The sequence below is a fragment of the Entelurus aequoreus genome, linkage group LG03 (assembly GCF_033978785.1).
Source record: "Entelurus aequoreus isolate RoL-2023_Sb linkage group LG03, RoL_Eaeq_v1.1, whole genome shotgun sequence".
NCBI classification, from domain to species: Eukaryota; Metazoa; Chordata; class Actinopteri; order Syngnathiformes; family Syngnathidae; genus Entelurus; species Entelurus aequoreus.
Window position 1 is genome coordinate 30076990 of NC_084733.1, and position 15846 is coordinate 30092835.

The 15846-nt window shown below is 41.2% G+C and overlaps 2 protein-coding genes across 4 annotated transcripts in view; both read right to left on the bottom strand.

The window, feature by feature from the left end:
- Positions 1 to 343, bottom strand: part of kidins220a (kinase D-interacting substrate 220a) — a 102135-nt gene extending 101792 nt beyond the window's left edge. For all 3 annotated transcript variants that reach the window (XM_062041586.1, XM_062041585.1, XM_062041584.1), the window contains exon 1: positions 223 to 343. The gene's annotated coding sequence lies outside the window, so the exon portion shown is untranslated. The remainder of the gene's footprint in view (positions 1 to 222) is intronic.
- Positions 344 to 2448: 2105 nt separating this feature from the next.
- mboat2a (membrane bound O-acyltransferase domain containing 2a) overlaps positions 2449 to 15846 on the bottom strand; it is a 144967-nt gene continuing 131569 nt past the window's right edge. Inside the window, exons 8-13 of the mRNA XM_062041587.1 lie at positions 15256 to 15448; positions 14990 to 15093; positions 14838 to 14902; positions 14630 to 14762; positions 12501 to 12652; positions 2449 to 4160 (exon numbers count right to left, since the gene is read on the bottom strand). Coding sequence (XP_061897571.1) covers positions 4001 to 4160; positions 12501 to 12652; positions 14630 to 14762; positions 14838 to 14902; positions 14990 to 15093; positions 15256 to 15448 — 807 coding nt within the window. The 3' untranslated portion in view covers positions 2449 to 4000. The remainder of the gene's footprint in view (positions 4161 to 12500; positions 12653 to 14629; positions 14763 to 14837; positions 14903 to 14989; positions 15094 to 15255; positions 15449 to 15846) is intronic.

Here is a 15846-nt window from a genome sequence, read left to right on the forward strand (position 1 = left end):
ACTACTGATATATTTGTGATATTATCATCCTGTTCCTGTGCATTTTAATGACAGTTTTAGTGACAATAAACAAAATGTTACAGCAACAATAACAACAGTAGCGAGCTAACGAGTTAGCTGTTAGCATTAGCTCCGAGTGGCTGGCACAACAACAAGTACTAAACATTTGAACACTTCTACAAGGCGAAATTAGAACACAAACATAAGCCAGAGTGGTCTTACCCAGACTATGATGCTGTGGAAACGCCCAGAACTATCAGTTAAGGAAATAATGTGTCATGTTAAAGTAGCGTTCTCATGTGTTCGCTGTCTTAATGGATCCTGTTTTTTTAACTGAATGACGTGGACGTGGGAGGAAGCAACAAGTTTCGATTTAAAAAAAAAATAATAATAATAATTTCAATATTTTAATTAGTAGTGAAAAATGTTTCACAATTAATATAATATGTAATAATAATATTTAAAAATGTTTCATTTTAGAATTATTTAGGGCCGCTCCATGACGTCATATAAGCCTCGCCCCCAAGTGCTTTGTTGTACACTAGAATGTGTTCAAAGCCACTCATTTAATATGCAGAATGTTGTTGAATACAAGCTCACATGAAATAAAAATAAAATCTTTTTTTTATGGCACTCCAATGACTTCATGCTACGCAAGACTTTTACTTTTTAATCAATAGCTCCATCTACTGCTTTACTGCTTACATTGCTCGGGCAATGTTACAGTATTTAATATTGATAAAACCCTGCCATGAACATATGTGTTGACACTAAAAACATAACCTTGAAATATATGAAAATAAAGCTAAAACAATCGCAATAAAAAAAATATTAAAATAAATAAAAATAATACTGTAGTCCTTCGTTTATCACTGTACAAATGATTAATAATAAATATATTGTTCATAGCAAGAGCATAGAAAACTATGTTTGCAGACACCCGAAAAGTTTACCATTATGAAAGCCTTACATCTTTACAATTAAATCACTATAATGCTGGCTGAGGCTGAGCCAATCAGTGGCCACAATACTGATCAGCCCACTCTGATTGGTTTGGTCTCATCCAGTGGCCAATAATACTGTAGTATTGATTATTTTAATTCATTTAGCTATTTTTTATGCTTGGAAATGCTTTATTTAAGCCAAGAATATATTACCAATTTTTAGTTTTTCATTACATTTTACTTCTGTTACTGTTTGCTAAAAAAAAAATGCACCGCAACCCATAAGATTTCCCTATTGTAGGATAAATAAAAGTATATGTAGCTACCCATTTTAAAAGAAATTCCACAAAATAGTGAATATATGAATAGTGAATAATTTTGGCGAGGGACAACTGTATTTAATTTGAATATGTATTTACCCCAAGAGGGACAAGCGGTAGAAATGGATCGCTAATGTTGTTTTTCTTCAATGTCAGTCCTCACACCTTCCAATTATTCAAAATGTATTGAAATAAATAATGCGGTCCATAAATTGATAATAAACAAAACAAACCACACAGTTTTTGGGGCTACAATATGTTTGGGGTCAAACCTTATCTGATAATGTTCATTCAGCCAGCAAGAGAGAAAAAACGTTTATGATAAAAAACATATCAAAACCTAGTGATGAATAAAATAAAAATAATTTACAAGGCTCATCAAGGTAAAATAGGTTGGACTTAAGCGACTTACTGTATGTATATATTTTTTTATACTTAAATAAGTGCACTTTTACTGACAAAGATCATTTTTATATAATGTTTTAAATAAAAAGTAAATATACTTTTGCATAATATTGTCCGAACTTTTATGCTCTTCCACTATTGTTTTGAAATAAACAATTAACATTGAATTAATCTATTAATTGATCAAATATAGAGTAGGACCCTCCCATGATATTCATAGCAGAGTAAGCACATATCTCCAGAGGTTTTGCTGTTTTTTGTCACCACAGTGATGGTAAAGACAAAAAAGCGATGATAACCATAGAATACAAGACATAGAAAAGCATCTGGCTGCTCAGTAATACAATTAGTACCTATAAAAGACCACTGCGGTAGGGAAGGAAATTATATTGCCCCGTTCCTGGGTGGATCTCCCATGACAGGAAAAGGGGGGTTATCATTTTGCAATGCGGTTTGCTGAAAATGATGGAAAGCGCTATCTACGTAGAAAATTTGGAATTGCCACAAAACTGCCATCTGGCAACTGAAGTAGATAGTGTAACCCCCCAATTTTTCCAGTTTCCTGTGTCAGGTAAACCACCAATAATGCAGCCATATGAATCCCCTTCCTCCTGTAGCGTTGCTCCATAAACCTTCTATGTTAGTTCTTGGCTTTATTAACTCCACTAAATATTACTTACAGTCTATGGAGGCCCCACTGTGCATGGAAAATTAAAGTTTGATAAACAATCCCCAACTTACTTTCATATTTCAGTACTTTGATAAACTTCAAATGAGTGTTGGTGTTTAAAAATAACCTCTCTTTATTTTTGCCACATAAATCAGAATTTTAATGAACTGTCATACAAATCTTTCAATAAATTTCCTTCTGACACAAAAATAACCGTTATGTTACACCAGCACACACTCGCCCACGCACACACACACAAGCAGGCGCACATGCACACATACACACAATGAAAGAAAAAAAAAAATGCGCCATTCAATGATTTGGCACTTTGGACATATGGAGCAGTTTGCATTGATCTGCTGGTTTTGGTGGCCATGCAGTGCAATCATGTTCTTAAATGTTCCAGAAAGAATGGCGTCCCTTTTCTTTATCTCATATAGGTGCTCACCTTTTTACAGGGCTACAAATATAGTTGACCACATTAACGTAACGTACAAACCACATGAACACTGACACAGACACGCACAATTATGGCAGGAATATGCAAATGTTAGACCGTCTCAAAAAGAAAAGAAAAAACTTGGCTGCTTTGTTATTTTTACAAACGCACCGAGGTCACAAAGCGTATATGTGAATCTTGAACGGCCCCCTGCCTGTTTAAAAGATATGTTTTAGCAACCTGGATTCACAGGGCGTGTGTTATAATAAACAGGATGATCTTTCCCAAAGGTTTAAAGTGAACAAAAACAAAGAAAACCAGCGTGTTATACACGCCGTACAGTAAATGCACCTCAACGTAAAAAAAAAATAAGTTACCTCAACAGCTTGCCTCTTTTTACACAGAATTTCCATAATAAAATTGCACTTATAGCCTCCATGTGCACCCATTTAGAACACTTTATTTCCCGTTCAGTTTGATAATTAGGGCTGCTATTAAATAGGGAGCGTTTAAGTTAATGGGACATAGCGTGATTAGATCACTGTAGTTTTGTCTGTACATGATGTGAAACGTCTTATATCCATTGTACATGTTGCCGTGGTTTAGGGTTGGAAAAGTAGGAGCATGTTAAATCAGAAAAAGCCAATGTATCCCCCAAAAGGAAGAAAAAAAACATGGGAAGTTAAACATCTCTCTTTGATACACACATATATTGGACGGCGATAAAGTCTGTCAAGAAAAAAAAAAAAATGGGCGAGACGTTTCCACCACTGGAGACAGGACGAGATCAGGTTTCCTCTTTGGGCCTTTTTCTATGAACTCTGAGAATAGTGTCATCACAAACATCTAAATACAAAACACTTATTATCGTTATGTGGACGCCCGTCAACATTTGGAGGATCCTAAGGCCTGTTTAAAAGTTGGCAGCTGATGATAAAGGTTTCCAGACAATGACAAAAACCCTCCACATACTCTTTTTTTGTACGAGCTGTTGGTACCTGCCAGGTACATAGAGGGTTTAAGGCAGCTTGGAATTCAGTTTATCTCCATAAAATGTAATGTAACCACGATCGCTCCGGTCCTCCTTTGTTACTGGAAGTATATCGGGTTCGTTCCCAGCGCGTCCGATATTTGGTTTCTGGTCGGGAAAACAGACTCTCCACGCTCCCCCAAGCTCTCAATGGTCTCCAGTTTGTCTCACTAATGCCGCTTCTCCTCAGACTCATGTGGTTTTGTCTTTCTGGCTGCAGTTGTTTGAGGCGCCGCCGTCCACCAGCTGCGGCGTGCTCTCCTGCTGACCTTTCCCTTCGCGGCGCCGCGATCGCACCGGCAGGGCCAGGGCCACCAGCAGACACAGGAGGTGTAAGCAGAAATACCAGGACCTGCGCACACACATCAAGCACAGGAAGTTTGATGGGTGACTGACATCATTACCGTATTGAGCAGAACTTAAGACAACTAGTTTTAAAGATACTTTCAAGCAGAGGTCTTTAACAGAGGTACTGCAGAAGGGGTCATGAATTTGTTTTTTGAATATATTTCTTTATAGTCCCTCCACAATGTCTTTAAATACACATGTTACTAATGTTATTAATTACACTTTAAATTTGGATGAATCATAATTACTCACACGGTTGCATAATTTAAATCAAGCTAAAAAAAAAAAGAACTTGATATTTGGACACAAATGCATTTTTACTTCGAAATTTTACATAATTAATGAGATAATTTTTTTTTAATAATCACATGAGGTAACTTGTTTTTGACAGCCCTGGAAGAAACACAATCAATTCAGGTGCACCTCAATAACTTAGATTATCTTCGAAAAGTTCATTTGTTTCAGTAGTTATAAAAAAAAGTGAAACTCTTATATACTGTAGACCACATATGTCAGAGTCAAGGCCCGCGGGCCATATCCGGCCCGCGAGAAGGTTTTTTACGGCCCTTGGGATGATCTTGATTTATTATTAGAACCGGCCCGCAGACCGCAGATCTTTTACACGCACCAAGCGGATGCCGGTCCAAGGTTCCGAAAGGGGGCGAGCGGCCCGCCGGGACGCGCCTGCCGGCCGAAGGGCTGCAGCCCGGCCGTCAGTCGCGGAGCCCGCCGTGCCACGCGCGCCAAGGGGGCGGGCCGAAACCCGGCCCCGAGGCCCTGAGACTTCTGCTTTGTTTCCCCAAACCGCGTGTCACCGCCGGGCCCGCACCACCGTCGGGCTGCAGCCCGAGCGTCGGTGGCGGAACCCGTCATGTGCCGCGCGCGCCAAGCGGAGCGGGGGGGTCAAGCGGGCCGAAACCCGCAGGCCACCCCCTCACCGCGAGGCCCTGAGACTTCTGCGTTTGACCCCTACGCGCGGCCCGTCGGGACGCGCCCGCCGTCAAGCCACGAGGGCCAGCCGTCGGGTCGCGGAGCCCGCCGTGCCACGCGCGCCAAGGGGCGGGCCGAAACCAGCGGGGGGTTTCGGGCACCCAACTCGCCTCCCTCCCACGGAGGGAGGAGGGGGGTTTAATGTGAACATTACTGTGCAATCACATATTTAGAGTTTTTACTCAATTCAAGTTTAAAAGTTAAAGTTTAATATTTGTTTTCACTGCATGTTACTTCTCCTTAAACAAAGTGTTGTTTTTGATTTATAGATTTTTGCACTTTATTTTATTGTATTTCAATTTAATTATATTTTAAAAATATTTCAGTTGAGTGGATGATAGAAAATTGCTATTATTGTTTTTTTCTTTGAAGTAAATTTAGCCCACTTTTGCTAAAATAGAAAATATAGGCTACTGATGGTGCCTTGAATACCGGTTTCTTTCATTTAATGTTCATGTTATGGGGATTTTTATATAAAGGAAATTTGTCTTTTGTGTCTGTTGAAAATTAAAGATTACTGACAGAGCCATAAGAAAATATTGCTTTATTTATCTGATCATATTGGAATATATTTGTTAGGTTTTCAGTAGGTTCAATTAGACTATATGCGTCATTTAAAAATTTTTCAATGAACATTCGAACAGTCCGGCCCTCGGCTTGTAGCTAAATTTTTTATTTGGCCCTCCGTCCATTTGACTTTGACACCCCTGCTGTAGACTCTCACTAGGGGTGTCCCGGTCCAATATTGATATTGGATATCTGTTTGTATACGATTATATCAGCGTGCATCTAAACACTCCGATACAAGCATTCCTGCAATGTGTATACTTGTGCAGAGCTGGACAGTCAACACCTAAATGTTCTCCAATAAGCACACAAGGTTTGTCTTTTCTTTTTAGTCAAGTCATTTACAAAAGGTAAACATGGTAGGCAATAGGCCGCTACGCGCCAGCAGCTACAGCTAAGCACACAGTAGCACACAAGCTAGACATACACAAAAGTCCTTTATTTAACAATGTAGCAGACATTTGTCAATATAAAAAGTAAAAAAATAATTAGAGCTGCATATTACTTATAGATAGGGATGTCCGATAATATCGGACTGCCGATATTATCGGCCGATAAATGCTTTAAAATGTAATATCGGAAATTATCGGTATCGGTTTCAAAAAGTAATATTTATGACTTTTTAAAACGCCGCTGTGTACACGGAAGTAGGGAGAAGTACAGAGCACCAATAAACCTTAAAGGCACTGCCTTTGCGTGCCGGCCCAGTCACTTAATATCTACAGCTTTTCACACACACAAGTGAATGCAACGCATATTTGATCAACAGCCATACAGGTCACACTGAGGGTGGACGTATAAACAACTTTAACACTGTTACAAATATGCGCCACACTGTGAACCCACACCAAACAAGAATGACAAACACATTTCGGGAGAACATCCGCACCGTAACACAACATAAACACAACAGAACAAATACCCAGAACCCCTTGCAGCACTAACTCTTCCGTGACGCTACAATATACATCCCCCACTTCAAACCCTCCGCCCCCAACCCCACCCACCTCAACCTTTTCATGCTCTCTCAGAGAGAGCATGTCCCAAATTCCAAGCTGCTGTTTTGAGGCATGTAAAAAAAAAATAATGCACTTTGTGACTTCAATAATAAATATGGCAGTGCCATGTTGGCATTTTTTTCCATAACTTCAGTTGATTTATTTTGGAAAACCTTGTTACATTGTTTAATGCATCCAGCGGGGCATCACAACAAAATTAGGCATAATAATGTGCTAATTCCACGACTGTATACCTGTATATCGGTATCGGTAATTAAGAGTTTGACAATATCGGAATATCGGATATTGGCAAAAAAGCCATTATCGGACATATCTACTTATAGATACAAAGTCTCCAAGGCAGAAGTGTTTCAGAAAGTATCCAGTAACAAGTGTTCTCATCATTCAACCTATTGTGTTATGAATGAATGAATGAATGAATGAATGAATGATCTTTATTGTCATTGTGCATGTACAGGTACATGTCCAACGGAATTTAGATTGCTTCCCTGAGGTGCTTTGCATTTTTTTTTAAAAAGAAGAAACCACACAATATACAAAAACAACACAATATACACAATATGCAATATACAATGTGGCCTAAGACCACTCTAGGAGGCAATGTAAAAGAAAACGAGACAGTAAAAAGTATAAAGTGACTAGAGAGGAGTAATGCTGAATCCCAGTGTGCTAAGGGGGTGGGAGTCAGCATTTCCTACCTCCTATGCTGTGCAGGCTTTTTATTGTGGATTAATTGTGTGAATAAATATGATAAATATTGTCCAGTTGGCATGTAATCGCTGATTGCACAGTCCTGGATCGTGATTGACCGGTGGCTTCCTTATGTTGCACGTGAGGGAGTTTTTGTTTTTTGTTCTTTTTACAATTTAGCTGCGTTTAGTGCAGTTATGGCCCGGGGGTAGAAACTGTTCCTGAGTCTATTTGTGCGGGTTCGCATGGTTCTGAAACGTCTGCCGGAAGGCAGCCGATCGAAGTGGCTGTTGCCGGGGTGGGATGGGTCCTTGAGTATGTTGGCTGCCTTCTTCAGGCAGCGGGAGTTATACAGTTATTCCAGGGAGGGGAAGGGGCACCCGAGGATTTTTTGGGCCGAGTTGACGACCCTCTGGAGAGCTTTCCTCTCTGCTGCTGTGCAGCTGCAGAACCATACGCAGATGCAGTATGTGAGGATGCTCTCCACAGAACAGCGGTAGAAGGACACCAGCAGATCCTGTCTCAGGTGGAGATTCCTGAGTACTCTCAAGAAGTAGAGCCTCTGCTGTGCCCTCTTGACGATGGCTGTGGTGTTGGTCCTCCAGGACAGGTCCTCATCCAGGTGAACTCCCAGGAAGCGTAGGGATGAGACTCTTTCCACACAGCCCCCGTCGATGTACAGGGGCTGTATGGTAGTTTTTCTCCTCCTGCTGTCCAAGATCACTTCCTGGGTCTTGAGCTGGTTCAGCTTCAGGTTGTTCACCCTGCTCAACACTGCCAGCTGCTCCACCTCGTCCCGGTATGCCGTCTCGTCGACCCCAGAGATGCAGCCCACCACCGTTGTGTCATCGGCAAACTTTATGATGTGATTGTGGCTGTGAAGTCGTGGGTGTAGAGTGAGTAGAGCAGGGGGCTCAGCACGCAGCCTGAGGTGAGCCGGTGCTGAGGCTGAGGGCTGTGGAGGTGTGGGTACCCATCCTCACCCTCTGATGGCGGTCAGTCAGGAAGTCTTTAATCCAGAGACAGGTGGGGTTGGATATTCCGAGGTCTGCTAGCTTGGTCACCAGTCTGTCAGGTAAGATGGTATCAAATGCAGAGCTGAAGTCTACAAAGAGCAGCCGTACATAGCTCCCCCCCCCCTCCATGTGGGACATGGCGGAGTGGAGAGCCGTAGCGATGGCGTCCTCCGTAGACCTGTTGGCTCGGTAGGCAAACTGATGGGGGTCCATTGCGGGCGGTAGGGATGAGAGGATGTGGGTCCGGACCAGTCTCTCGAAACACTTCATTGTGATGGAAGTGAGTGCCACTGGCCGGTAGTCGTTCAGACAGCTGACAGTGTTTTTCTTTTTGGGGACCGGGATGATGGTGGAGGTTTTCAGGCAGGATGGGACGGTGGCCTGGGACAGGGACCGGTTGAAGATGTCGGTGAGGACACCAGCCAGCTGATCAGCGCAGTCTCTCAGCACCCGTCCGGAGACGCCGTCCGGTCCCGCAGCCTTCCTCGGGTTCACGGCTTTCAGTGTGCGTCTGACCTCGTGTTCCGTCACTGAAAGGGTGAGGCTGCTGTGGTCTGCCGAGTGAGGTGTGACTGCTGATTGAGGTGTGGCTGTTGGGTGAGGTGTTGCTACTGAGTGAAGTGTGACTGCTTCCGATGGTGTTACCTCAAAGCGGGCGTAGAAGGAGTTCAGCTCCTCTGCCAGCCGGGGGTCTCCCCTGCCGGCCGGGAGGTTGCTGGGCCTGTAGTTGGTCATGTGCTGGACCCCCTGCCATACCCTCCTGGAGTCGTTGCTTTGGAAGCAGTCCTCAATCTTTGTTTTGTAGTCCTCCTTAGCCTCCCTGCTACCACGCTTCAGGCTGGCTCTGGCAGTGCTGTAGTGCCCGTCGCCAGATCTGAACACGGTGTCCCTCTCCCTCAGCAGCCTCTGCACCTCTCTCGTCATCCATGGCTTTGTGTTGGAATAGACTCGGACGCGCTTATCCACAGTAACAGAGTCTGTGCAGTGTTTTATGTAGCCCAGTACTCCTGATGTGTATTTCTCCAGGTCCTCGTCTACAAAGACCTCCCACGCAGTGGTGTCAAAGCAGTCTTGTAGCTTTTCAGTGGCACCTTCAGGCCAGGTTTTGATGGACTTTGTTGTGGTGGGAGCACTTATCCGGGTGGGGGTGTATGCTGGGATGAGTAGCAGGGATGTGTGGTCTGACTGGCCCATGTGTGCTAAAGGTTTAGCTCTGTAGCCCAGTTTAATATTTGAGTAAACCTTGTCTAGTTATAAGCTCCATTTAAAGCCAAACTTAAGAACTTTCAGTTTTGGTTGATTTTGGCGGCACTTGTGAACCAAAGCGGTAGAGTTTTGCCAGAAGAAGACCACATTTCCCATCAGGACTAGCACATGTAGCGTCAAACTGACATGATGTCCGCTGTAATATGAGGACAGATTACAAATATTACGTCTCTAATGACTATGCTGATGTTAAATAGCAAGAAATGAACTTGAATTGCGCTACAAACATGACTCTACAACCAAGAATGTATCGGGTGAATGCAGGTCCGAAGCAAAGAAACACTGGAGGGAGAGTTTTTTTTAAGGAAGTAGTGCGGAACTGCAAACTATCAAGCTCGTGCCTATTTGTTGCTCCCACGCAAATTTCCGATAGCTAACATTCACTTACTAGTTTAGCAGGAACAGAGCCAGGGCAGCATTTGTCTGAAATCTCTCATCTTTGAGCTCATGTCAGCGAGTGAAAGCCGAGGCAATGTTGATCCAGTTCTTTTTATCTAGGAAAACTATTTTTTTTGTTTTTTTTGTCTCGTCAGGCAAAACTTTTCGTTTCTTTGGTCGTTTTGCTTACTACTATCAGGTCATGATAGTAGTAATTGCACTTCCGTCTTCTTAACAAATGGGGAAGGGGGGAGTTACGTATGCCCTAAAACAAGTCATTACATTTCTAGTTTTTTGTGTGGCAGGGTTTCTGCCACCTCCTCAATGTCGCTAAGTGCCAGTAAAAGCGATACAGACTCCCTCAGGCCATGACAGAGGTGTCATTCAACTAGTTGAAAGTCCATGTATCATCCCAAAAGTTATGAAAATATTTTATGACAGTTGAAAAGATACTTAGTGCTGCTTTAAATAATTACTGTGACCACTAGGTGTCGTCCAACAAAAAATGTACAACTCCAGTTTAACTTAAAGGCCTACTGAAACCCACTACTACCGACCACGCAGTCTGATAGTTTATATATCAATGATGAAATCTTAACATTGCAACACATGCCAATACAGCCGGGTTAGATTAGTGAAGTGCAATTTTAAATTTCCCGCGAAATATTCTGCTGAAAACGTCTCGGTACGATGACGTTTGCGCGTTGAACATATTGGGACACCATTGTGGCCAGCTATTAAGTCGTCTGTTTTAATCGCAAAATTCCACAGTATTCTGGACATCTTTGTTGGTGAATCTTTTGCAAGTTGTTTAATGAACAATGAAGACAGCAAAGAAAAAAGCTGTAGGTGGGATCAGTGTATTAGCGGCTGGCTACAGCAACACAACCAGGAGGACTTTGAGTTGGCTAGCAGACGCACTACCGTGAGTACGCAGCTTTGGCTTCCAAACATTTGATCGCTTGCCCGTACGTGCGTGCCGCTATGTGCATGTCACGTACGTAACTTTGGGGAAATATATGTGCTGTATGAACTTTACGGAGGTGAACGGTACTTTGGGCTGTGGGATTGAGTGTGTTGTGCAGGTGTTTGAGTTGTATTGGTGGGTTATATGGACGGGAGGGGGGAGGTGTTTGTTATGTGCATTAATTTGTGGCATATTAAATATAAGCCTGGTTGTGTTGTGGCTAATAGAGTATATATATGTATAGTGTTTATTTACTGTTTTAGTCATTCCCAGCTGAATATCAGGTCCCACCCGCCTCTCACAGCATCTTCCCTATTTGAATCGCTTCCACTGCCCTATAGTCCTTCACTCTCACTTTCCTCATCCACAAATCTTTCATCCTCGCTCAAATTAATGGGGTAATCGTCGCTTTCTCGGTCCGAATTGCTCTCGCTGCTGGTGGCCATGATTGTAAACAATGTGCAGATGTGAGGCGCTCCACAACCTGTGACGTCACGCTACTTCCGGTACAGGCAAGGCTTTTTTTATCAGCGACCAAAAGTTGCAAATTTTATCGTCGATGTTCTCTACTAAATCCTTTCAGCAAAAATATGGCAATATCGCGAAATGATCAAGTATGACACATAGAATGGACCTGCTATCCCCGTTTAAAAAATAAAATTTCATTTCAGTAGGCCTTTAATGCGAGTACAAGTCCATGCCAAACGGTTATTAATAAATATGTTAGTGTTTTTCGTAGCTACACGCATAGTAAAATATTACAAGATGTTTTTCTTAATTTCTTAACATCATCAAATCAGCAAATGCACTGCGAAAACTTCCCAAGCCTTTAATTGGTCTCTTAGTCTGAACTTGTGCGGTATTCTGATATATGAACCTGCACATGAAAAAAAAAATAGTGGTTCAATCTATTGTTGCACTTACTAACAAACACCTAATGTAATACTTAATTATATTTGAATTTAAAAGAAGAAAACATGATTAGATTTTGTATATTTTGTAGTGTAGTGTAATAATAATTTGTTCATGTTAGTGTACTAAGCCAAGCTAAAAGCCATTTAATCATGTCTGGACTTGATGTTATTGGTGCAGAACTAATCAAACCTGTGTGATGTGTTAATGAGTAAATGATGTTTTTGTGTTGCTGTGCCACCAAGCAATTTAACGGCAGCCTTCCTTCGGAGTGACACTGCATATTACCAGACGTGCATACCATAACAGTGGCCGAGCCATGTTCGGGCTTTTTATTTCCTCCTCATTGATTCTTCTAGCTCATTAAAATGTTCTGTTAACTGCAGCGGCCTGGCGAGGGGGAACTGCGCTCATATCGCCGCTGCGTGAGCAGTAACTTCATTCTTTTGGCTGATATTACAGTAATTCCCACATTATAAGCTGACTTAATTACTGTAATAAAAGCAGTAATTGGCGCTTGCTCTGCATTAATTTCATACCTGTAGAATTTGAGCGAGGGTCCCACAGTGAGTAGGACAAACGGCACCACTGTGTAACTGATGGCAACTTGAGTCCACGCCCACGTGATGACATCATAGATGCGCTTGTACGAGTCAGAGACCAGGAAGTGAGGTCTGATGTTGTGTCTTACCTGGAAGTAAAGGGAAACAACCTGTTATCCAAACATATTGATACATATTTTAAATAGTAAACGTACAATATCCACATGTCTACTTCATTCAAAAGACAGGAGACACACTCCTTAAAAGGTATGTTTTGTGGTGTGTAATTGGTTTGCTAAGTAGCTGTGGGAAACAAACTGCATCTTTACACAGGAAAATGAAAAGTTAAAGTTAAAGTTAAAGTATCAATGATTGTCACACACACACTAGGTGTGGTGAAATTTGTCCTCTGCATTTGACCCATCCCCTTGATCACCCCCTGGGAGGTGAGGGGAGCAGTGGGCAGCAGCGTAGCCGCGCCCGGGAATAATTTTTGGTGATTTAACCCCCAATTCCAACCCTTGATAATGAGTGCCAAGCAGGGAGGTAATGGGTCCCATTTTTATAGTCTTTGGTATGACCCGGCCGGGATTTGAAAAACCCACAAATAACTGCAACATTTCCTTAAACAACCACATCACTTAATTATTGTATTTATTACACTCGCCACTTCTTTAGGTAAACAAAACAAATGTGTCCTGTAGGTGGCAGCAATGTGCAACATGGGGCCATAATTATGACAAAACAGAAAATAGATATAAGGTGTTTATTTGTATGAATTATTTTTAATAATGTTATGTAATATTTTACATATTTTTATAAATATTTTATAAAAATTTGTTAGCTAATCAAATTATTAGTTTATAATAAACATTATAAAATAATATACAGTATAACATATGTATTAAAATGTTATTATTCAATGTAGTATAGCTTGTGGTGTCCCGACAAAATTTTCACTTGCAATAAGATACAGATATTAGAGCCTTGAGTATTGGTTAATACTGATATTGATCGGCTATGATATCAGTACAAATCACAGCTACTTTTATTATTTTGTAGTGTGGAATATTAGAACAGGCTTGATAACATAAAAGTTGTCGAACAGAGAATAACACTAACCTATTTAATAATAGCCGTCTGGAATGGACTTATGCTGTCTTTAAGTTGAAGTACAGTGGTAATTTTTTATTTTTTTTGGAGACACCTAATGGCCATAATAATTCATAAAAATTATGACATTATTAAAAAAGGACATTTAGACATTTAGTTAACTGGCGTTGCAAAAGTGAATGCACTGCAGGACTGCTTGTATCGGAGATTTTAGATGCAAGATGGTGATATCGAACCAATATTTATATCGGATCGGGACACCCTAATTATCTCTCACTAATTAAAGGGTAGTTTCTGTTGTATTATTCATTATTTAAAAAATACAATTTTATATATTTATATTTAATTGTGTCCCGTATGAAATTACCGTATTTTTCGGACTATAAGTCGCTCCGGAGTATAAGTCGCACCGGCTGAAAATGCATAATAAAGAAGGGAAAAAAACATATATAAGTCGCACTGGAGTATAAGTCGCATTTTTTGGGGAAATTTATTTGATAAAACCCAACACCAAGAATTTTAAAGGCAATTTAAAATAAATAAAGAATAGTGAACAACAGGCTGAATAAGTGTACGTTAATGACGCATAAATAACCAACTGAGAACGTGCCTGGTATGTTAACGTAACATATTATGGAAAGAGTCATTCAAATAACTGTAACATATAGAACATGCTATACGTTTACCAAACAATCTGTCACTCCTAATCGCTAAATCCAATGAAATCTTATACGTCTAGTCTCTTACGTGAATGAGCTAAATAATATTATGTGATATTTTACGGTAATGTGTTAATAATTTCACACATAAGTCGCTACTGAGTATAAGTCGCACCCCTGGCCAAACTATGAAAAAAACTGCGACTTATAGTCCGAAAAATACGGTAATCTTATTTTACGAGAGGCATTTAGCGGTCTACCTAAAGCACATTTTTTGGATTGAATGTCAATGGACTGTGCAGGTGGATGACTGTTGTAATGTTGTCAAATGTATTTAAGGGGTGGGGAACTTACTGCACGTGCCGCCATGGTCATGGCAGTGCCAGTGAGGAAGGTTATGTAGTAGCCAGGATACACGCCGTGCCACATGGCTGACAGTAGGAAGGTGGCGGCAGTGGGGTTGACGGGACAGCGCTCATAACATACCCTGCAGGACAAAAGACACTTCTGGTAAGAATATGACTATGAGCATGGAACAATAATCCATCCAGTTTGCATTTACCTTTTGAGCCAGAGAGCTGTCTGGATGTTCCAGTTGTCAAGGAACAGCTTGAAACTGGTAGCAAACTAAACCCCCCCAAAATACAAATGGTCAGACAGCCATTCAAAAAAAGTGAAATAATGTGTCTTCACAAAGACTTAAGTCAATTTAACCTCAATGTCCAAAATTCTGAGGTTGGAAATCAGGTCCCAGCGCGGGGAGCCATCTTTGTTGTAGCCGTTGAAGCCAAATCCTGCTGCATTGTTGATAGCATCAGCTGCACAGGTGGAAACATACAAATGAATACAAAAGAGGAGGATACTTTATTGCATTAGGTGTGAATCAGAGGATGCAGTTTGCAATGTCATCACCAGGGGGAGCTCCAATATCAACATTTGTGTGCAATTCACATAGTGCTTTAAGCAGTGATCCAACTCACCCAGCGTCCAGACAAAGTAGTACTTGGGTCTGAGAGCCAGCATGGCCAAATAAAGGTAGACCACTTGTATGTAAAAGGGCGTGTTGGTAATGAAGTCGTCGTCTATGGACCGCTCCACTGGGATCAGCTTGCACAAGGACAAATAGATGCCCAGCGAAACGGCGCATGTACACAGCTTAGAGATGACATCATCCTAAACGACAAAGAATAAGATTATTTCCATTAAAAAAGTAAACAAACACAACCCAGTAATGAGTGTTTTATGCAGTATGTTACGAAGCAAATACATAATTACTGTTCTAAGCACTGTTAACATACTGTAGCTTTTCCTAAGGAAAATCAAGTAAATAGGATGGATTGTCCTGCCTATGAATATAGAGTGTCTATTCAACAGAGCAAGACTGATAGTCAAAGATTGTCAATAAAACAGGGCTGTGCTTAATAGTAAGGGGAAAACAGTGCACAAAGACATATTATTGTCAACAAATAAAGCAGCGGAGTGAACATTTATTTACCAGATTGTCTTTATCAGGAGTTGTAAAATGTTTTTACACCAATAAGGAACGCCTCAAAAATATTTTGGCTTTGCAA